We start from the raw sequence: 24634 nt of genomic DNA, 5'->3' as shown, positions 1-24634 counted from the left end.
CTCACTCCTCACCCCTCATTCCTCACCTCTCATCTCTCACTCCTCACCCCTCACCTCTCATTCCTCACCTCTCATCTCTCACTCCTCACCTCTCATTCCTCACCTCTCATCTCTCACTCCTCACCCCTCATTCCTCATCTCTCATTCCTCACCCCTCACCTCTCATTCCTCACCTCTCACTCCTCATTCCTCATCTCTCACCTCTCATTCCTCACCCCTCACCTCTCATTCCTCACTCCTCACCTCTCACTCCTCACCTCTCATTCCTCACCTCTCACCCCTCATGGTCATCTATCTGTATAAAGTTTGGTATTAACAGCACAGAGTATAGGAGCACAAATATAATGATACCAACAGCTAAGACACAACACCTCGCTATCGGTTATAACAGCATCAGGAATCTACAGTCGTTGGAGGTCAAGTTTTCTACATAATAAAAAAAATTGTAGCGGATCTGTAGTTAATTTTTGTCGCGTGTCTACAGCTCTTGTTTATATATACCCAAAAGAGCTTGAGATAGTCTTAAATAGCTCGTCGAGATACTCCTAAATAGCTCGTGGAACATGTCTTACAGTCGACTTAAACCAAGATACCATCGACTTAAACCAAACTGGAAATACAATTAAATATTTCACCAAGATGTTTGCAATTAGGTTTTAAGATTGTGGTTATTTTATATTATTGACCAGATAACGATACGGTGTGTTATAACAGAGGCAACGAACATCGACAGACAAAGAGACAAGGAAGCATTAACGCAATACAGGGACATACGACACGAAATGATTTAGATGAATATTGACTCAAAGGTTTACTGTACATATTATAATGGCGGGAGAAGTTGAGCCACAGTTAGGTATGGCCAAACAGTAAGCAGTTATTTGTACATTATAAATTCAATGTCTCCCTTTTTCCCCTTCCCATGTCCCACCTTCCACCCTTTACCCTCCCCCCCCCCCCCGCTTGGCCATCTGTATTTGAAGTGGCCATTTAGTTAAGTTTATCTCATTAATGGCCTTGTTCCCCTCAGTGCCACACCGTAACGCGGCCAACAGTTAGATGATGAATGACAACAGAAAAAAATATTACAGATCATGAATTATATAAAAAAGTATGTGTCTTTCTTTATCTTTGCCCCACACACACACACACAAGCTAGACATAATTATAGAATACATTATGGTTCCAGCTTAATTTACGGTTCATAATTACAAAGACATTTACTTCTGGAGCCAATCAGTACTCGCTAACAAGGAATGGTGTGTGTGTGTGTGTGTGTGTGTGTTTATCTATACTCGTATAATAATAAACATGTCAGACAGTTTGCTGATCATGCTGAATGTTTGTTTGTCTCACAGGTATATTATTCCGCCATGTCCCTCTCTTCTGCTTCTTCATCGTTTTCGCTATCGTCGTCAGTCTCTGGGGTAGCGATGGCGGCAGTGAACTGGACGGGTTCAGTTTGAGTTTCCACATCTATCAGAGTCACCCGTCGGAGCTCGAATATTCCGTTTTCTTTGGTGTCGACTTGGATACTTCCTCTCTTGCCTTCCTTGCGTGTCTTCCTCTTCTTGCTTTCTTTCTCTCCTTTCTTCTTCTTGGCTTTGGAGATCGCCAGTTGGATGATCTCCATGTCGTCGTCCTCCAGTAGGTTCTCCTTCTCTGCACGATAACGTTCACGGCGACGATTGCGGTGTTGGATGTAAATGTGGAAGATGATGAAGATGATGGCGCTGAGGAGGCTGGCCACAGTCATCATCCTGAAGGTCTTACGGGCCCCTAGATGGTAGTACATGTAGCCGCCCACCACGCTGCCCATTCCTTTACCTGTGTGTGTACGTTATCACATTATACCACAACAATGATGATAAAAGAACACATTTTATTTACTATAATCGTAATGGTCACCAACACAATAATTATACATAGGAAACCATTTTATGTATAATTATATCATACTTTTGGAGTTGTTTTAGTGGGTTCTTATCTATTATATACAGATCTACAAAGGGAGTTGTTTTGTATATAATTATCATAGGCTCTCGTGTAGATTATAGGCACCTCAGCTTATTTCACCTGATTTTAAAACACCTTAACGCTACCTGGGGGTGAGGTTAGGTTAGGTTAGGTATCCTTTACGCTGGTAAATCTTAAGGTGAAAAAAGTTAGGGTGTTTAATCTTCAGGTGATCTTTATCATAGATATTACACCGTGAAGTCATGAATGATTCTTACAGCTGTTTGCTAAGTATCTCGTATATACTGGGTAGAGATACCTTCCTACCCTACTCTACCACTACGCCATCAGAATGTGACGAGGCACGGGGACGATAATGCTAATGGTGGATATAAACTTGGATTTAATGATGGTATGGTGGAGGGTAGGGTGTGGTGGAGGGTAGGGTGTGGTCGAGGGTAGGGTGTGGTCGAGGGTAGGGTGTGGTCGAGGGTATGGTGTGTGGTGGGACTGAGTGTCTGTCCTTACCTCTATGCTAGTGACATTTTTTCAACTTTGTTTATAATTGTTGAAGAAAAAAATTACATTCAAGGGAAAAAAGAAGATTGTTTTCACGTCAACACTTTCTATTGTATGTGACATTGAGGTGTGAAGGATTACTGCTTGTTGGGATGATGTGTCAGGTAGTTTAGTGTGTGTGTAGGGAAGGAGGCGGACGTGTCGAGACAGGTGTAGGCAGCAAAAGGAGGGCGGGACCAAGACGGTGTTCATGGTGACCCAGTTTTTAATTAGTCCTACCTTCACCGTCAACCTTCTGGTATTACACACCTTAAAAATAATAATAATAATAGTACACACACACACACACACACACCCATATGAAACATTGACTGTACAGTGTTATGTATGTTAAGACTCAGTATTACAGCGTATCTTACTATCTACCCTCTTTCTACTTCCCTTTCCTCTCTCTTCCCCTCCCTACCATCAACTTATCCCCTTTCCTCCACCTCCTCCCCTCTATCCTCTTTCCCTCAATCCTATCCTCCTTCTCCCCTCTGTCCTTCAATCCTATTCCCTACTCCCCTCTACCTGCTTCCTCTACCCTCTCTCCCCCATCTTCTCCCCTTCACCCCATCTCCCCCTGTTGACTCACCCACACCGTAGTAGAGGGTGCCACAGAGGGCCTGCAGGGAGACGATGTTCTTGGTGGTGCAGAGCTCGCTGGCGTAGGTCATCCCCGCCGACAGCATCAGGCCTATGGTGACTCCCTCCAGCGCCTCGAAGTACAGGGCGCTCACCGGGTCATAGATGGACGCGTAGCCTGAAAGATATCGAGCAATGTTAACATCTTGAGTACGATGACTTAACACCTTGAGTATGTTGTCTTAACACCTTGAGTATGAGGAATTAACACCTTGAGTACGATGACTTGAACTTTAACCCCTTGAGTGTGATGACTTAACCCCTTGAGTATGATGGCTGAACCCCTTGAGTATGATGACTTAAACCCTTAAGTATGATGACTTAACCCCTTGAGTATGAGGAATTAGCACCTTGAGTACGATGACTTGAACTTTAACCCCTTGAGTGTGATGACTTAACCCTTTGAGTGTGGTGACTTAACCCCTTGAGTGTGATAGCTGAACTTTAACACCTTGAGTGCGATGGATTGACCCCTTGAGTATGATGACTTAACCCCTTCAGTACGATGACTTATCCCCTTGAGTGCGATGGCTTGAACTTGAACCCCTTAAGTACGATGACTTAACACCTTGAGTCAATGATTTTTTTCAGAATGAACACTACGACTCCTGTTGTCTCGGTACGGTTGGTAAAATCCTTCGTCCGTTATGTTAAATTATCTCAAGACCAGTTTATAAGGATAGTCATTTGAGTAGCTGTATATAATCTGATGCCTCCGTGATCATTATAAATCATTATCTGAGAGAAAAAAAATGTGTGAAGAGGAGAGGGGAAGGTGGAAGGGAGGGAGGGAGGGAAGGGAGGAAGGGAGAGAAGGGAGGAGGGAGGGAAGGGAGGGAGAGAAGGGGGGTGGGAGGGAGTGTGAACTTTACCTGCAAACCTGATGGCATACATAAGGAACCCTGAAGCGATGACACCGATGTGACCGAACTTATTGACGATGGGGGACATGAAGATGAGGAACGGGATGGCTGAGGCGGCTCCCATCGTCACCGTCAGACCCATGAGTGATCGAGAGGCTCCCAGGTCACCCAGGAACCAGAACAGGAAGGCCTCCAGGAACCCGAAGAACGCCCCTGTACAAGGTGTGAACAACGTCAATCATGGTGGTGGTGGTGATGGTGGTGATGGTGGTGGTGGTGATGGTGATGGTGGTGGTGGTGGTGATGGATGATGGTGGTGGTGGTGATGTGGTGATGGTGGTGGTGGTGATGGTGGTGATGTGGTGGTGGTGATGGTGGTGATGATGATGGTGGTGGTGGTGGTGATGTGGTGATGGTGGTGGTGGTGATGGTGGGATGATGATGGTGGTGGTGGTGATGATGGTGATGGTGGTGGTGGTGATGGTGGTGGTGGTGATGGTGGTGGTGGGTGATGTGATTGGTGGTGGTGATGGTGGTGGTGATGGTGGTGGTGGTGATGGTGGTGGTGGTTGGTGGTGATGTGTGGTGGTGGTGTGATGGTGGTGTGGTGGTGGTGGTGGTGGTGGTGATGATGTGGTGGTGGTGTGATGGTGGTGATGGTGGTGGTGGATGGTGATGTGATGATGGTGGTGGTGGTGGTGGTGATGATGGTGGTGATGGTGGTGGTGGTGATGATGGTGGTGGTGGTGATGTGTGGTGATGGTGGTGGTGATGGTGGTGGTGGTGATGATGATGGTGGTGATGGGTGGTGGTGATGGTGTTGGTAGTGGTGGTGGTGGTGGTGATGGTGATGGTGATGGTGGTGGTGATGGTGGTGGTGGTGATGGTGGTGGTGGTGGTGATGGTGTTGGTAGTGGTGGTGTGGTGGTGATGGTGATGGTGGTGGTGATGGTGGTGGTGGTGATGATGGTGGTGGTGGTGGTAGTGATGGTGATGGTGGCGATGGTGGTGGTGATGGTGGTGATGGTGGTGATGGTAGTGATGGTGTTGGTAGTGGTGGTGGTGTGGTGGTGGTGGTGGTGGTGATGGTGTTGGTAGTGGTGGTGGTGGTGGTGGTGGTGATGGTGGTGGTGATGGTGATGGTGCTGGTGATGGTGGTGATGGTGGTAATGGTGTTGGTAGTGGTGGTGGTGATGATGATGATGGTGGTGTGATGGTGATGGTGTGATGATGGTGGTGATGGTGTTGGTCGTGGTGGTGATGGTGATGATGGTGATGGTGTTGGTAGTGGTGGTGGTGGTGATGATGGTGATGGTGTTGGTAGTGGTGGTGGTGGTGGTGATGGTGTTGGTAGTGGTGGTGGTGATGATGATAATGGAGGCTAGGGTGGTGATGATTATTATGATGATGATGATGATGATAATGATGATGATGATGATGACTGGTGATGATGATGACTGGTGATGATGATTATGATGATGATGATGATGATTGGTGATGATGATGGTAGAAATGAAGGCTAGGGTGGTGGAGGAGAACAAGGCTATGTTGATGATGATGATGATGATGATGATGATGATGATGATGATGACAATGACTGATGATGATGATGATGACAATGACTGGAGTAGGTCAGTGACTTACCAGCGAGCATCATGGCCACAAACAGCATGAGCACCTCGGGGTTGTGCATCAGCATCCAGATGTTCTTGATGATCTGTTCACACGGCGTCTTGAACTTGAGGTCTACAGAGAGCGCCACCAGCCCCGCCAAGCCCTGCAGCCCCACGAACAGGTAGAACGCTGGCCTGAAGACATACATGCACTCATTATACACCTGACTCATGACGTTAATCGTGAGGACAAACATACACTCATTATGCATCTGACTCATGACGTTAATCGTGAGGACAAACATACACTCATTATACATCTGACTCATGACGTTAATCGTGAGGACAAACATACACTCATTATACATCTGACTCATGACGTTAACTAGTGAGGACAAACATACACTCATTATACATCTGACTCATGACGTTAATCGTGAGGACAAACATACACTCATTATACATCTGACTCATGACGTTAATCGTGAGGACAAACATACACTCATTATACATCTGACTCATGACGTTAATCGTGAGGACAAACATACACTCATTATACATCTAACTCATGACGTTAATCGTGAGGACAAACATACACTCATTATACATCTAACTCATGACGTTAATCGTGAGGACAAACATACACTCATTATACATCTGACTCAAGACGTTAACTCGTGAGACAAACATACACTCATTATACATCTGACTCATTGACGTTAATCGTGAGGACAAACATACACTCATTATACACTGACGACGTTAACTCGTGAGGACAAACATACACTCATTATACATCTGACTCATGCGTTAATCGTGAGGACAAACTGAGGAATATACTTGACTGTTAAGGACAACATACACTCATTATACATCTGACTCATGACGTTAATCGTGAGGACAAACATACACTCATTATACATCTGACTCATGACGTTAATCGTGAGGACAAACATACACTCATTATACATCTGACTCATGACGTTAACTCGTGAGGACAAACATACACTCATTATACATCTGACTCATGACGTTAACTAGTGAGGACAAACATACTCTTCATCTGAGCGTTAATCGTGAGGAACATACCTCATCATCTGACTCATGACGTTTCGTGAGGACAAACATACACTCATTATACATCTGACTCGCGACGTTAACTAGTGAGGACAAACATACACTCATTATACATCTGACTCATGACGTTAATCGTGAGGAAAACATACCTCATTATACATCTGACTCATGACGTTAATCGTGAGGACAAACATACACTTATACATCTGACTCATGACGTTAATAGTGAGGACAAACCACTCATTATACATCTGACTCATGACGTTAACTAGTGAGGACAAACATACTCATTATACATCTGACTCATGACGTTAATCGTGAGGACAAACATACACTCATTATACATCTGACTCATGACGTTAATCGTGAGGACAAACATACACTCATTATACATCTGACTCATGACGTTAACTCGTGAGGACAAACATACACTCATTATACATCTGACTCACGACGTTAACTCGTGAGGACAAACATCACTCATTATACATCTGACTCATGACGTTAATCGTGAGGACAAACATACACTCATTATACATCTGACTCATGACGTTAACTCGTGAGGACAAACATACCTCATTATACATCTGACTCGGACGTTAATCGTGAGGACAAACGCCCTCATTATACATCTGACTCATGACGTTAATCGTGAGGAAACATACACTCATTATACATCTGACTCACGACGTTAATCGTGAACAAACATACACTCATTATACATCTGACTCATGACGTTAACTAGTGAGGACAAACATACACTCATTATACATCTGACTCATGACGTTAACTCGTGAGGACAAACATACACTCATTATACATCTGACTCATGACGTTAACTGTGAGGACAAACATACTCATTATACATCTGACTCATGACGTTAATCGTGAGGACAACATACACTCATTATACATCTGACTCATGACGTTAACTCGTGAGGACAAACACCACTCATTATACATCTGACTCATGACGTTAATAGTGAGGACAAACATACACTCATTATACATCTGCTCGGCGTTACTAGTGAGACACAAACATACACTCATTATACATCTGACTCGCGTTAATGTGAGGACAACTCATTTTCGTATGACGTTAACTAGTGAGGACAAACATACACTCATTATACATCTGACTCATGACGTTAATCGTGAGGACAAACATACACTCATTATACATCTGACTCATGACGTTAACTCGTGTGTGTTATATGATTCAGTTGTGTTGTGGCTCCTGTGTTGTTCTCTGTGTCATAATTATTTACCTGAAAATGTGTACAGTAAAACTTCTAAATAACGGACTTTCTCCCTCCACATAATCCGTTAGATGGAGGGTTTCACATCTAACTGACCCTCGGTATAACGGACTTTCCTCCCCTATATAGTCCGCTAAATAGAGGTTTCACTGTTGACCTTATTTGTGTTTGTATCCCGGAAAGGATCTGATCACTTTCACAAGAGGTCCGTATTACCGGGGTCAAGGGGTACTGATGATGGCTTGACCTGTTGGGGACTGGTTCACTACAGGGTGAGTAACACAGATGAAAAATGTCTAATTTATTCACGTATGTAATAAAAAATTGGTGATATAAATTTTTGAAGGAGTTTTTAATTTGTATGTAAATGGAAAGGCGTGAGAGGGTAGAGAGTTTCAGGTGAGAGAAGTGAGACAAGTGAGAGAGATGGTGATGGGAGGGAACTAGATAGATGGAGATACAAGGGCGGGGGGTGAGGTGATGGTGTGGAGGTTGGGGTGAGGGTCGGGGGAGTAAGAGGAAGGTGGAACAAAGTGAGGGGTGGGCGTAAGGAAGGGGAGGTAAGGAGGGTGAGGGGTAAGGAGGAAGTGAGGGTCAGGGGGAGTAAGGAGGGGTCAGGGAGTGGTCGTTCATGACATCAATAATAATTCTTCTTGATTGTACTATTTTTGTGTTGCGATGATAAAGCAGAACTGTGAGACCAGTGTGTAGTACTGTACCGGGAGCTGACGTGTGGCCGCTGTAAGACTGTAAACAAAAACAGAAAGAATAGTGTTGATGTAAAGACACACACACACACACACACACACACACACACACACACACACACACACACACACACACACACACACACACACACACACACACACACACACACACACACACACACACACACACACACACACACACATACACACACACACACACACACACACACACACACACACACACACACACACACACACACACACACACACACACACACACACACACACACACACACACACACACACACACACACACACACACACACACACACACACACACACACACACACACACACACACACACACACACACACACACACACACACACACACACACACACACACACACACACACACACACACACACACACACACACACACACACACACACACACACACACACACACACACACACACACACACACACACACACACACACACACACACACACACACACACACACACACACACACACACACACACACACACACACACACACACACACACACACACACACACACACACACACACACACACACACACATGACATGTTGTCATGTTAAAAAATTGATTCAGAGTTTATTAGTTTCCATGTAAGATCAAGGATATTGACATTGACGGCTGATACAATGGTGAGATGATACTGAATGATAAATTGAAGGCTGTAAGAAGCATCTTGCTGTTGTTAAAATATAATCCAAACTTATTGTTCCTTGACTGACCTATTACAATAATACATAAGTAAGGGAAATCTTACCAAGCCAAAGATATCACAACCTGAACTAACATAGACACAGACAGCAGAACAGTCACACACACACACATGGTCACCTGGGAGACTTTAGACTCACATAAGGTGACAGGACAAATATTTATAAAAGTTTGTGTGTCATCTGTAAGTTAACTGTCTGCTACTGGAGGAGAGGGAGGGAGACAGAGAGAGAGAGGGTGGGAGACAGAGAGAGAGAGGTGGGAAGACAGGGAGGAGGGGAGGGAGGGAGGGAGGAGGTGGGAGAGGAGAGAGTGATCAGGTCATTATCAGGTTGGAGGTAAGAGCAAGAACGGAGGAGCAACAAGTATAAGCAGGCACTCCACCACTGATGAATAGCGTGAGCTGCTGGGAGATAGGGAAGTGAGGAGCCACTTACCAGTGATCAGGGTAGTTGGTCGAAGCTCATGGTGTCGATGAGCCAACCGGAGAAAGCGTGGACACCATACAGCCTATGTACCCCACACATGGCCGTTGAGGAGAGGCTGTATTAGTGGAGGAACCAGGACCAGGTGCAGCCAGGAGTCACTCTTCACCTTCACAGTGATAACTGAATTATATCTAAATAACACAAAAGTATTATTGTGTTATGGCCAACTCAAGTTTCTTTACTCCATTTGCCTCCGTCTAGCAATTGGGAACCTGGATGTTAATCAGTTTGGGGATCATAATGGTTGCCAGTGCAGTTGGCGGAGTTGTCCGGTCTTCTGGACTATTCTCCAAGGTTGTGGTTGCTTGTTGGCGACAGCCTACACCTTAAACAAATTCACTGCTGGCTGGCCCTGCTGTAGGGTCGGCCAGCTTCGAACACAGGGGGTGGGGACCTTTTTTTCCACATATTAACATGATCTTAGTGAAAATATCCAGAAGTAACATTATGCCACAGGTAGAGTCTTACTCTGTAAGCCGTAGTCTCCACCGTGTTTTTAAGTAAGGAGAGCGTGGCGCCCTCGAAGAGAGCGAAGGCGGCATTGAGGGCGCCGTTGAGATGCTGCGGGCGAAGAGTGGGTCCAGAAGCTGAGACTCTGGCGCCGATGAAGAGTTGGTGGCTCGGCTCACACAGGCCCGGCACCTCCACCTCACACCCTTTCCTCCACCACATGTCCTCCTTCGTCTCGGCCACTCCCGTTCACCGTCCGGTTGAGGCCAGTCATGTTGTAGTCCACCAGGATCTCTGGCAGGAGGTCCTCAGCGCCTTGGAGAGTGGACGTGAGGAACGTTGTCTGGACAGAAGAGCGGGTGGTGGGTGGTGACGGCCATCAGGAGAAGTTCTTGGCCTTCAGGATGCTGGTGATGTTGACCGAGGCTGTGGGAGCTGCTGACCCTATGTTGATCTGAGGTGAAGAGGGAAGATAACAACGGTGAGGAAGATAACAACGGTGAGGAAGTTAACGGTGGGGAAGATAACAACGGTGAGAAAGTAACGGATGGTGAAGATAACAACAGTGAGGAAGATAACAACGGTGAGGAAGATAACAACGGTGAGGAAGATAACGGTGAGGAAGATAACAACGGTGAGAAAGTAACGGATGGTGAAGATAACAACAGTGAGGAAGATAACAACGGTGAGGAAGATAACAACGGTGAGGAAAGTAACGGATAGTGAAGATAACAACAGTGAGGAAGATAACAACGGTGAGGAAGATAACAACGGTGAGAAGTAACGGATGGTGAAGATAACAACAGTGGGAAGATAACAACGGTGAGAAAGTAACGGATGGTGAAGATAACAACAGTGAGAAAGATAACAACGGTGAGGAAAGTAACGGATGGTGAAGACAACAGTGACGAAGATAACAACGGTGAGGAAAGTAACGGATGGTGAAGAAAGTAACAGATGATGAAGATAACAACAGTGACGAAGATAACAACGGTGAGAAAGTAACGGATGGTGAAGATAACAACAGTGAGGAAGATAACAACGGTGAGGAAAGTAACGGATGTGAAGATAACAACAATGAGAGATAACAGTGAGGAAAGTAACGAGATGAAGATAACAATGACGAAGATAACAACGGTGAGGAAGATAACGGTGAGGAAAGTAACGGATGGTGAAGAAAGTAACAACAGTGAGGAAGATAACAACGGTGAGGAAAGGAACAGATGGTGAAGATAACAACAGTGACGAAGATAACAACGGTGAGAAGATAACGGTGAGAAAGTAACGGATGGTGAAGATAACAACTGAAGAAGAACAACGGTGAGGAAGATAACAGCGGTGAAAACAACAGATGGTGAAGATAACAACAGATGGTGAAGATAACAACGGTGAGGAAAGTAACGGATGGTGAAGATAACAACGGTGATGAAGAGAACAACGGTGAGGAAGATAACAACGGTGAGAAGATAACAACGGTGAAGAAAGTAACGGACGGTGATAACAACAGTGACGAAGATAACAACGGTGGGAAGATAATAACGGTAAGAAGTAACAGATGGTGAAGATAATAACAGTGACGAAGATAACAACGGTGAAGAAGATAACAACGGTAAGGAAAGTAACAGATGGTGAAGATAACAACAGTGAGAAAGATAACAACGGTGAGGAAAGTAACGGATGGTGAAAGATAACAACAGTGAGAAGATAACAACGGTGAGGAAGATAACAAGTGAGGGAAGATAACAACGGTGAGGAAGATAACAACGGTGAGGAAAGTAACGGATGGTGAAGATAACAACAGTGAGAAGATAACGACGGTGAGGAAGATAACAACGGTGAGGAAAGTAACGACGGTGAAGATAACAACAGTAAGGAAGATAACGGTGAAGATAACAACAGTGAAGATAACAACGGTGAGGAAGATAACAACTGAGGAAAGTAACGGATGGTGAAGATAACAACAGTGAGGAAGATAACAACGGTGAGGAAGATAACAACAGTGAGGAAGATAACAACGGTGAGGAAGATAAAAGGTGAGGAAAGTAACGGATGGTGAAGATAACAACAGTGACGAAGATAACGACGGTGAGGAAGATAACAATGGTGAGGAAAGTAACGGACGGTGAAGATAACAACAGTAACGAAGATAACAACGGTGAGAAGATAACAACAGTGAAGATAACAACGGTGAGGAAGATAACAACGGTGAGGAAAGTAACGGATGGTGAAGATAACAACAGTGACAGATAACAACGGTGAGGAAGAGTAACAACGGTGAGGAAAGTAACGGATGGTGAAGATAACAACAGTGTAGAAGATAACAACGGTGAGGAAGATAACAACGGTAAGGAAAGTAACGGATGGTGAGTAACAACAGTGAGGAAGATAATAACGATGAGAGTCACGGATGGTGAAGAAAGTAATAACGGTGAGGAAGATAACAACGGTGAGGAAGATAACAACGGTGAGGAAGATAACAACGGTGAGAAGATAAAAACGGTAAGGAAAGTAACGGATGGTGAAGGTAAAACAGTGAGGAAGATAATCGGTGAGGAAAGTAACGGATGGTGAAGAAAGTAATAACGGTGAGGAAGATAACAACGGTGATGAAGATAACAACGGTGAGGAAAGTAACGGATGGTGAAGGTAACAACAGTGAGGAAGATAACGGTAAGGAAAGTAACGGATGGTGAAGATAACAACAGTGAGGAAGATAACGGTGAGGAAAGTAACAGGTCGTGAAGGTAACTGTTAAAACTGACAAGTCTAAATAAACCGTGTTAGTACTGTTGAAACAAGGACTTGACACGTTTAGTTATGCTGTTGAAACATTTTCTCTTCTTGATAGCAGTACCCGCTTCCTCCTCCAGGCTGAAGGAACATACACTTCTGACAGTGAAACACCCGGATGTGTTCCCCTGTCCCTTGCACCACCTCTTGTTCGTCTCCTCGCTGTGTCTGACATCTCCACATTGTTTTGTTTTTTGTTTTGTCTTGCTTCTCTCACAGTCCTCACCTTCTCCTATGAGGGTGAGGCTACTACACAGACCTCCATCTCTCTTGACTCCCCAACACTCAGACTGAGGCAGTTTTGGGGGAGAGAAAAGTATGTAATAGCGGCGTCAGGTACAGGCCGTGACTGGGGACACTACTCATGGGAAGTGTTTGTACAGGTATATAAAGTAACAGTAAGGAACATTTGTAAAGAGTACAAGAAGACCTGCAGGAGGAGAAGGTACTCGTTAATACCGTCCATAAAGGTCTGGTACTGTCGTAAAATCACACCCGTCTGGTTGGTGATGACGATAAACTGAGGTACTCGGCGTCCACAGTGTTACCTGTCTCAGCCTTCGGTAGCACCTCCGCCAGTCTGTGGATCACTGAGGTACCGGAATAGTTAATATACCTTTGGCTGATACTAACTTCGCTGGTATCATGATTATATTTAACACAACAGTTTAACATCATTATCTGTCAAAACCATTACCTGCTAACACCATTACTTGTTAACACCATTATCTGTTAACAACATTACCTGCTAACACCATTACTTGTTAACACCATTATCCGCTAACACCATTATCTGTTAACACCATTCCTGCTAACACCATTGACTTATAATATGGTTACACTTAACACCCCTCTGCTTCCACCTGCTTGACAAGTTTCTTTTTATAGCATGACCTAAGACCAAATTCTCCTCAAAAACACACATACTACGGGGCTGCCTTTATCATTTTATTGGGCTAATCCCAGACGATTGTATTCATCAGAAGAATCCTGTGCACAAGGGGTGTACCTCTCAACCTAACCTAACCTAACCTAACGAGACTGACCTTGACGATTGGGGAGTTCAGACTGGTGGTGGTCGGTGATGAGGGTGAGAGCGACGCCGGGAGGATGGGCACCCCAGGAATCACCAGCAGGAGGAGTGACAGCATCCCCGATACAGCCACCACCCCAGAGAAGAAACAGCTGGCGGGCGAGATAAGGTGTGATTGATTTTGATTTTGCCGCTTAAAGCGGCTACTTTATGTGCACCCACACTCATCCTGTGAGCGGTAGCAAGGATTACAGAGTAGAGTTTACAGGTCATAATAATTAACCCCGTGGTCAGGATATTATGGCACTGAATGTTACACAGTATTTCAATTACATTATTTTTTTTAGTTCTATACATAAAGGGTAACTTATTCACAAATGCGTGAATACAGGCGTGTGAGGCAGTATGTCTGGCCTCACACTTTGTTATTCACATTTACGTGAGAAGTATTCAAGCACATTGTGTATTTGGTTCTGTACACGAGAAGTGATATAATTACTGAGTGCAAAAAGTGGATACAATCTTAATATGTCGGCTTGCTCACATACATGTTTCACTGATAAGACCGCATCATGGTAAACTATGGATCGACTAGGTGCCGCTTGCACTAATTCATTTGCGTCAAAACCCACTGGGTCAAGTTCTTCCTAATTGGCAGTTTTATGGTTCTTTTTGACAGACCCAAATTGTATTCAATTTGGTGTCTTGTTAGACGCGAGTTTGGCGAGGGCATCAACTCTGCTGCGTTTTATGAGGCCTATGAGATCCATTAATAGTTTGATCTTTGACACCCCGGTCATCAAGGCACGCATATTTGTGGTCTGGCTTAGAGACAAGAAAGCGTGACAACCTGCGAGTCGAGGTGCTGGCGGGCAAGCAGGAGGATAGAGAGTCAGTGATGATGAGACTGTCAGTAACAGTGGTTTCAATGAATTTACTAGCCGAGTATGGCAACTAATTCAGTTTCAGGGAGTGGATGCCCAAGCTTGGCACTCAACCCTTGGCCAATTATTATATTACCGTCAGGTTGAGTCACAAATAATAAAGCACTTCCAGCCTCCCACAGGCGGTGGTGTTTAGAGACCACCAGAGATGGTCTGTGTGTGGATATTATCAACAGTCCGTAGAGTGTGTAATATGTGTTCAAGAGCTCTAATTTGGCAGCAGTGTGTTGGAGATAAATACTTGTATAATTAATTTTTTAGGCGGATATGTTCGGGTCAGGATATCGAAGGAACTGTCCGCCAGGTGGCAGGAAGCGCTGTTGTGTCTCAACTTCACAGGTGGTTCAGTCCAAACATTCATATGTGTACTTATAGCTGTAGTTTGATCTATTTCAACCTACCAGTCCCATGGTTCAGAGACTTAGCAATTTTAAGGAAACAATGTTATCAGGATCACTACGCAGGAAGCCCCAGGGCTACTGTCATGAGGTTGACTTTCACCATTCTATCTTTAACACTGGGTATAATGAAGCCTTTCCTCATTTAGTACTTTAGTGCTCAGTGGGACATCCTAGGACAATTTGGAGGGCTTGATTTCTTGCATTTCTTTCTCGAGCTTATTAACGCCTTCCTTGGCCACAGAATGACAGGGCTGGTGTGTGGTAATCTATCAGAGATCTGTGAGAGAGGCCTTGCACATTGTTTTAACAATTCTAACATTAGCACCATAGTGGCGGGCTGCACCTCACACACTTCTAAGAGGTCTCAGTCTGTCAGCACATTGGCGAAGAAGGTTGTATGGCAGGTAGGCATAAGGACGGAAACACCAAGATATTTAAAAGAAGAAATATAGTTACAGTGTTGTTGCCCTTTCTTTGAACTTGGCGGGGCCGCGTTTGCGGTGGTTATCAGCTTGTTTTGTTGAACGCCCAAGTTTTTTTCAGTGGGAGAAAATACACTGAGGTTCCTAAGAGGCTGCGTGAAGGAAGCGGTTCATAGGTGGTTTGCATTTCACGATGAGTTTTAGTATGTATAAGAATATCATCAAAGAAGAAGTTGATTGAGATATTGCTTGGGTTGTTCATTAAATTAATAATGCATTCATAAGAACATTTGAACAAAGGAAATAAGCACTCCAATCTTGAGTACCACAAGTTGCATATTCACACTTCATTTTTAGCCCTGAAAACAGTGTGCAGCAGCCCTTCTGTTGGGTTAGGTAACCACTTATCCAGTGTAACAGCCACCTCCCATATCCTTGGCTAGTTCGTATAATAATATCAGTTGCTCTGTCACAAATATCAATGCAGCTTAGGCAGAGAAATGTGGTGTATTCTGCCTTTCATCACCCCACAGCACAGTTAGAATGTGGTGATGCAATTATAACACCTTACCATGGGTGAAGCTTACTTATGTTAGGAGACATGTGTTCTCTCTGATTCTATATAGAGCTCGTCAAGAACTATCCTCTCAAAGGTTTTACACAGGCAGCTGGTTAGTGATAAGGGCCAGCATCAGGCTGTCCTCTGGTTTCGTATTGGTGTCACAATACTGTTGGGTCCATGATGTGGGTAGTTGGCTCCCCTTTTGGCAGATCGCCCATATTGGTAAGGTCATCAACATTGGATTGCCTGGCACGCGCCTATAGTCTAACGATGTTAGGTGACTTCCGTCTTCCAGGGAAGCGTAGACCACCCTGGCGAGGGCGGCGCCAAGCTCCCCACCAGCATATGCAACCTCACACTCATCGTTCGTTTGCCCGGCATAAAAGTTAACAGATTACTTCACAGACTTCGCATCAAGGAGCCCTTGAGTCCGGTAACATGTCGTAGCTAGACACATGAGCCCACTTTGTATATAAGTGTTCGCCCAGCACATACTGTTAGCACCTGTGTTAACCCATGATCCGTCTTTGAAAGGTTGGTGGACGGAAGATGTTGTCTGTCAGGTGGTTTGTTTAGGCCAGTTTAGTTTAGTTTAGTAACTCGCCATGGAGTGTTGCCTTGTCCTCGCCTTTCAAACGGCGCTGCCCTGAAGACTGATTCTTGTCAACCTTGGCATTGAAGTCTCCAGGCAGGATCAGCTGGTCCTCCTTGGGGGTGGCAGTCATTACCACCTCCCAGGTCAGAGTTCAACTGCTCTTTTAGTGACCCAGTAGCAAAGTTCGTGACACAGACGCTGATGATGAACCTGTAGGTTGTGGGAAGCTTACTGCAGACTTTGAGCTCGAGCAGGTGACCAAAGATCTTATCATGGTAAAACAGACGCTATGTCCACCCCTTTATCTCCCTTCACCTGAGTCTGGTAGTTGTAAGTTTGTCCGGGAGGGGCGGGATGATCTGGCTGACTCACGCCATTGTTTTTGTTCGGTAATTTCGACCTCAGAGATGATGATCCGCCGCTCATGTTTTCCCCAGTAATGTCCCTGAGGCCAGGACAAGGTAGACCCGGAGTCTGAGAGCCTTGCATGTCGACGATAACCACACTAACATTTTCTGTACCACTCAACTACGGGACAGCTATGATGACCACAGTGACGCTTAAACAGTGATGGACCATGGAACGGAAAGTGATGGACCATGGAACAGTGATGACCATGGAACAGGATGGACCATGGAACATGATGGACCATGGAAACAGTGATGGACCATGGAACAGTGATGGACCATGGAAAGTGATGGACCATGGAACAGTGATGGACCATGGAACAGTGATGAACCATGGAACAGTGGAGACCATGAAGTGATGAACCATGAATAGGATGGACCATGGAACAGGATAACCATGGAACAGTGGAGACCATGGACAGTGGTAGACTTATGAACAGTGATGGACCATGGACAGTGATGGACCATGGAGTGATGGACCATGGAACAGTGATGGACCATGGAACAGTGGTAGACCATGGGACAGTGATGAACCATGGAACAGTGATGGACCATGGAACAGTGATGAACCATGGAACAGTAGACCATGGGACAGTGGTAGACCATGGAACAGTGATGGACCATGGACAGTGATGGACCATGGAACAGTGATGAACCATGGAACAGGATGGACCATGGAACAGTGATGAACCATGGAACAGATGAACCATGAACAGTGATGGACCATGGAACAGTGATGGACCATGGACAGTGATGGACCATGGAAAAGTGATGAACCATGGAACAGTGATGGACCATGGAACAGTGATGAACCATGGAACAGTGATGAACCATGGAACAGTGATGAACTATGGAACAGTGATGGACCATGGAACAGGATGGACCATGGAACAGTGATGGACCATGGAACAGTGATGGACCATGGAACAGTGATGGACCATGAACAGTGGTAGACCATGGAACAGTGATGAACCACGGAACAGTGATGGACCATGGACAGTGATGACCATGGAAGTGATGGACTGGGACAGTGATGGACTATGAACAGTGATGGACCATGGAACAGTGATGGACCATGAACAGGATGACCATGGAAAGTGATGACCATGGAACAGTGATGGACCATGGAACAGGATGGACCATGGAACAGTGATGGACCATGGAACAGGTAGACCATGGGACAGTGATGGACTATGGAAGTGATGGAACAAAGTGATGGACCATGGAACAGTGATGGACCATGGAACAGTGATGGACCATGGAACAGTGATGGACCATGGAACAGTGATGGACCATGGAACAGTGGTAGGACTATGGACAGTGGTAGACCAGGAAGTGATGGACCATGGAACAGTGATGGACCATGGAACAGTGATGGACCATGGAACAGTGATGGACCATGGAACAGGATGGACCATGGAACAGTGGTAGACCATGGGAGTGGAGACCATGGAAGGGTGACCATGGAACAGTGATGGACCATGAACAGTGATGGACCATGGAACGTGATGGACATGGAACAGGATGACCATGGAACAGGATGACTATGGAACAGTGGTAGACTATGGACAGTGATGGACCATGGAGTGATGGACCATGGAACAGTGATGGACCATGGGACAGTGATGGACCATGGAACAGGATGAACCATGGAACAGTGATGGACCATGGAACAGTGATGAACCATGGAACAGTGATGAACCATGGAACAGTGATGGACCATGGAACAGTGATGGACCATGGGACAGTGATGGACCATGGAACAGTGATGAACCATGGAACAGTGATGGACCATGGAACAGTGATGAACCAGGAACAGTGATGAACCATGGAACAGTGATGAACCATGGAACAGTGATGGACCATGGAACAGTGATGAACCATGGAACAGTGGTAGACCATGGGACAGTGATGACCATGGGACAGTGATGGACCATGGAATGTGATGGACCATGGATCAGTATGAACCATGGAACAGTGATGGACCATGGAACAGTGATGAACCATGAACAGTGATGCAGGTGATGAACTATGGAACAGTGGTAGACCATGGACAGTGGTAGACCATGAAGTGATGGCTATGGAAAAGTGGAGGACCATGGAACAGTGATGGACCATGGAACAGTGATGGACCATGGAACAGTGATGGACCATGGAACAGTGATGGACCATGGAACAGTGATGGACCATGGAACAGTGGTAGACCATGGGACAGTGATGGACCATGGAACAGTATACCATGGAACAGTGATGGACCATGGAACAGTGATGGACCATGGAACAGTGATGGACCATGAACAGTGATGAACCATGGAACATGGTAGACCATGGACAGTGGTAGACCATGGAAGTGATGGACCATGAACAGTGATGGACCATGGAACAGAAACATGGACCATGGAACAAAACATGAACCATGGAACAGAAACATGGACTAGGAACAGAAACATGGACTATGGAACAGAAATATGGACCATGGAACAGTGATGGACCATGGAACAGAAACATGGACCATGGAACAATGATGGATCATGGAACAGAAACATGGACCATGGAACAATGATGGATCATGGAACAGAAACATGGACCATGGAACAGAAACATGGACCATGGAACAGAAACATGGACCATGGAACAGAAACATGGATCATGGAACAGAAACATGGACCATGGAACAGAAACATGGACCATGGAACAGAAACATGGACCATGGAACAGTGATGGGCCATGAAATAGAGAGATGTATCGTGGAAGAAACAAGAGACTAACGACAGTACAGTAGTTGGGTGGTGAAGGAGGCTGGGAAAGGTTTACGAAGAACTCACCTTAAAGTTGCCCAGCTTATCGGCCACGGCTCCTGCTATGGGCGGCCCCATGATGGCCAGGAGGGGCGTGATGGCCAGCAACACCCCGGCCTTGTCCGCCCCGAACCCCAGAGACTGTAGGTGCACCGCCAAGTACGGGTTAGTGTCGTGTTGGCTGTGGAGGAAGACTGTTATACTGACAGACTTTAAGGTACATGGTCGAGGGGAGACAGTGTTATACTGAGGAACCAATTTAAACACGATAACGACACAAATTGATCGTATTCATGTATGTGTGTGTGCGTGTGTGTGTGTGTGTGGTGTGTGTGTGTGTGTGTGTGTAATAATAATAATAATAATAATAATAATAATAATAACAATAATAATAATAATAATAATAATAATAATTAACGGTTTATTGAAAAGTTCTGCTGCCTGTTGAAAATATACATTGAACATAAATGACCTATTACATATTGGTGGTTTAACAAAAGCTTTCATTAGAGAAAGGTAGGAAACATACAGTGAATATACAGATTAAAGTAGGTGATGAACAGCAAACGCAATGTAATACCCCCCAGATGGTGTTGTTGAGGGACCTGACGTAGTGTAGCAGTTCCCTCAGATGGAGTGTGTGTGTGTGTGTGTGTGTGTGTGTGTGTGTGTGTGTGTGTGTGTGTGTGTGTGTGTGTGTGTGTGTGTGTGTGTGTGTGTGTGTGTGTGTGTGTGTGTTTCATTAAGCTGACTTGTTATTTTGCAGCAAAAATTTTTTGCAAAATTGTAAAAGTTTAAAATATTTTTGTTTTATTTTTTCTTTATGCAGCAAAAAATTGTATTTTTCAACGAGTTTGATTTTTACGTTTTAATATCGTTCTTCTATCTATCTATCTATCTATCTATCTATCTCTATCTCTATATCTATCTATCTATCTATCTATCTATCTATCTCCAGGGCGTGGCGGGGATCATCTGCACAGGAACACCTATCATTGACGTTATGTACCTCAATAACTAAGGTATAGCAAGGGGTAGTTATTACACCAGTCCAACAACAGTTATAAGTTATGGGAGTTACAACAGTGTGTCTATACATGTCTCTGGGGCCTTTTGTGATACACAGGGTAAGTCGAATAAATCATAAAATGAAAGAAAAAAAAAGAGAAATTGAAAGTAAACAATGATATTTTATTTATTAAAGGAGCGACGTATAGTATAGTACCCCAATAACACACGTATGTTTGTAGCTAATACTCGCATCATGATAAACGCCTTAACTGAATTTAGGAGTAAAACAGATTTCTAGTTCGTTATTATGTTCTTGTTTCATTTTTTCATTTTCATCTGTTCGGGACAGTCTTTAAAAGCTATTCCACGTGTGCTGTCATGTGTGACCTTTGTGCCGTTGATGCTGAGAGCCGATAATCGTAACCACCTCACCACCAGTTGCCGATAAACATTGACTATTGACATATTGATCCCGTCACCCCCACACACCTCTGCAGCCCACCTACCAGCCCTCCCAACACACGTCAAGCCCACCTACCAGCACCACGTATCATAGCCTCACCACACGCCAGCCCACCTACCAGACCACGTATCATAGCCCCTCCCAACACACGTGTCAAACCCACCTACCAGGACCACGTGATCATAGCTCCCCATACACGTCCAGCTCCACCTACCAGGACCATGTATCATGCCCTCCCAACACAATGCCTTTCTCAAGCCCACCCCACCAGCACCACGTATCATAGCCCCCATACACGTCCAGCTCCACCTACCAGCACCACGTATCATAGCCCCTACACACGTCCAGCACCTACCAGCACCACGTATCATAGCCCCCAGCCAATGTCCAGCCCACCTACCAGCACCACGTATCATAGCCCCCTACACACGTCAAGCTCCACCTACCACGTATCATAGGCCCCCATACACGTCCAGCCCACCCTACCGTGCTAACACCACGCATCATAGCCCCCACACACGTCCAGCCTGCACCTACCAGTTCCACGTAATACAGCCCCCACACGTCCAGCCCACCTACCAGCACCACGCATCATAGCCCCTCCCCACCGCCTGCCGACCTACCAGCACCAATGCATCATAGCCCCCCACACACGTCCAGCCCACCTACCTCAACCACCCACGTGTCATAGCCTCCTCCCCCCACACACGTCCGCCAGCCCACCTACCAGCACCACGTAATCATAGCTTCCCCACACACGTCCAGCCCACCTACCAGGACATCCAATGTATCATAGCCCCCAATAATGCCGTCAAGCCCACCTACCAGCACCACGTATCATAGCACCCCACACGTCCAGCCCACCCACCAGCACCACGTCATAGCCCCCACACACGTCCAGCCCACCTACCAGCACCATGCATCATAGCCCCCACACACGTCCAGCCCACCTACCAGCACCACGTATCATAGCCCCCACACGTCCAGCCCACCTACCAGCACCACGTATCATAGCCCCCACACACGTCCACCCCACCTACCAGCACCAGCCATCATAGCTCCCCCACACGTCCAGCCTGCACCTACCAGCACCACGTATCATATAGCTCCCCACACGTCCAGCCCACCTTACCAGCACCACGTATCATAGCCCCCACACACGCCGCTCTCCACCTACCAGACCCACGCATCATAGCCCCACCTCACATGTCCAGCCCACCTACCAGCACACCACGTATCATAGCCCCCACCACACGTCCAGCCTCCACCTACCAGCACCACGTATCATAGCCCCCCCACACGTCCAGCCTCCACCTACCAGCACCACGAATCATAGCCCCCACACGTCCAGCCCCACCTACCAGCACCACGTATCATTGCTCCCCACACGTCCAGCCCACCTACCAGCACCACGAAATCATAGCCCCCACACACGTCCAGCCCACCCTGCTACCAGCACCACGCGTCATAGCCCCCACACACACACCAGCCCACCTACATGAGCACAACGTGCGGTAGCTCCCCCACACACGTCCAGCCCACCGAGCAGCACCCAGGCTCGCAGCCCCCACACGTCCCAGCCCACCTACCAGCACCACGCATCAAAGCCCCCACACACGTCCAGCCCACCCACTTTGTGACCCACGTATCAAAGTTTCTCCCCACACACGTCCAGCCCACCTACCAGCACCACGTATCAAAGCCCCCACACACGTCCAGCCCACCTACCAGCACTACGTGCATCATAGCCCCCCACACACGTCCAGCCCACCTACCAGCACCACGTATCATAGCCCCCACACACGTCCAGCCTCCACCTACCAGGACCATGTATCATAGCCCTCCCCAACACACGTCGCTTCCCACTACCAAGCACACCACGTGTCATAGCTTCCCCACACACGTCCAGTCCACCTACCAGCACTACGTATCATAGCCCCCCACACACGTCCAGCCTACCTACCAGCACCACGTAATATAGCCCCTACACACGTCCAGCCCACCTACCAGCACTACGTATCATAGCCCCCAAACACGTCCAGCCCACATACCAGCACCACGTATCATAGCCCCCACACGCGCCGCTTCCAACTACCATGACCCACGTATCATAGCCCCCACACGTCCGCTCACCTACCAGCACCACGTATCATAGCCCCCACACACGTCCAGCCCAACTACCAGCACCACGTATCATAGCTCCCCACACACGTCCTGCCCACCTACCAGCACCACGTACTCATATAGCTCCCCACACACGTCCAGCCCACCTACCAGCACCACACGCATCATAGCCCCCACACACGTCCAGCTCACCTACCAGCACCACGCATCATAGCCCCCCACACACGTCCAGCCCACCTACCAGCACCACGTATCATAGCCCCCACACACGTCCAGCTTCCACCTACATGAGGACCACGTATCATAGCCCTCCCCCAACAACACACGTCAAGTGCTTCCACTCTGCACAACAGCCTCACGTATCATAGCCCCCCACACACGTCCAGCCCACCTACCAGCACCACGTATCATAGCCCCCACACATCCACTTCCCACCTACCAGCACCACGTATCATCATAGCCCCCACACACGTCCAGCCCACCTTACCAGGACCACGCATCATAGCTCCCCACACACACGTCCAGCCCACCTACCAGCACCTCAACAAGTGCAGCCCCACACGTCCAGCCCACCTACCAGCTAACACCACGTATCATAGCCCCCCACACGTCCAGCCCAGCACCTGTACCAGCACCACGTGACCATAGCTCCCCACACACGTCCAGCTCCACCTACCAGCACAACGTGTCATAGC

At 46.5% G+C, this 24634-nt stretch overlaps 2 protein-coding genes across 2 annotated transcripts; both read right to left on the bottom strand.

Annotated features, from left to right (window-relative positions):
- Positions 1 to 958: 958 nt before the first annotated feature.
- On the bottom strand, positions 959 to 5871 carry LOC121864009 (major facilitator superfamily domain-containing protein 6-A-like). The gene is made up of 4 exons (XM_042362885.1): positions 5670 to 5871; positions 4035 to 4238; positions 3113 to 3280; positions 959 to 1827 (listed from the first exon to the last, which is right to left on the bottom strand). The coding sequence occupies exons 1-4, from the start codon at positions 5869 to 5871 to the stop codon at positions 1364 to 1366; spliced, it is 1038 nt and encodes a 345-aa protein (XP_042218819.1). The 3' UTR covers positions 959 to 1363.
- Positions 5872 to 10768: 4897 nt separating this feature from the next.
- On the bottom strand, positions 10769 to 20544 carry LOC121864008. Its single transcript, XM_042362884.1, has 4 exons — positions 20369 to 20544; positions 14226 to 14364; positions 13675 to 13769; positions 10769 to 10843 (listed from the first exon to the last, which is right to left on the bottom strand). Exons 1-4 carry the CDS (start codon positions 20417 to 20419, stop codon positions 10769 to 10771), a joined length of 360 nt encoding a protein of 119 aa, XP_042218818.1. The 5' UTR covers positions 20420 to 20544.
- Positions 20545 to 24634: the final 4090 nt, after the last annotated feature.

Source organism: Homarus americanus, unplaced genomic scaffold (assembly GCF_018991925.1).
Source record: "Homarus americanus isolate GMGI-L3 unplaced genomic scaffold, GMGI_Hamer_2.0 scaffold44400, whole genome shotgun sequence".
Lineage (NCBI taxonomy): Eukaryota > Metazoa > Arthropoda > Malacostraca > Decapoda > Nephropidae > Homarus > Homarus americanus.
This window is presented reverse-complemented; position numbering and strand designations above follow the sequence as displayed.

Excerpts from the sequence above, each read along its gene's own strand:
- LOC121864008 (XM_042362884.1), bottom strand. The coding sequence starts at position 20,419 with ATGGGGCCGCCCATAGCAGGAGCCGTGGCCGATAAGCTGGGCAACTTT. Across the intron at positions 14,365-20,368 it reads ATAAGCTGGGCAACTTTAAG|CTGTTTCTTCTCTGGGGTGG; the intron begins GTGAGTTCTTCG and ends CTCGCCCGCCAG. Across the intron at positions 13,770-14,225 it reads TGAACTCCCCAATCGTCAAG|TGATCCACAGACTGGCGGAG; the intron begins GTCAGTCTCGTT and ends CCGGTACCTCAG.
- LOC121864009 (XM_042362885.1), bottom strand. The coding sequence starts at position 5,871 with ATGAGTCAGGTGTATAATGAGTGCATGTATGTCTTCAGGCCAGCGTTC. Across the intron at positions 4,239-5,669 it reads TGTGGCCATGATGCTCGCTG|GGGCGTTCTTCGGGTTCCTG; the intron begins GTAAGTCACTGA and ends CACCTTGTACAG. Across the intron at positions 3,281-4,034 it reads GTATGCCATCAGGTTTGCAG|GCTACGCGTCCATCTATGAC; the intron begins GTAAAGTTCACA and ends GATATCTTTCAG.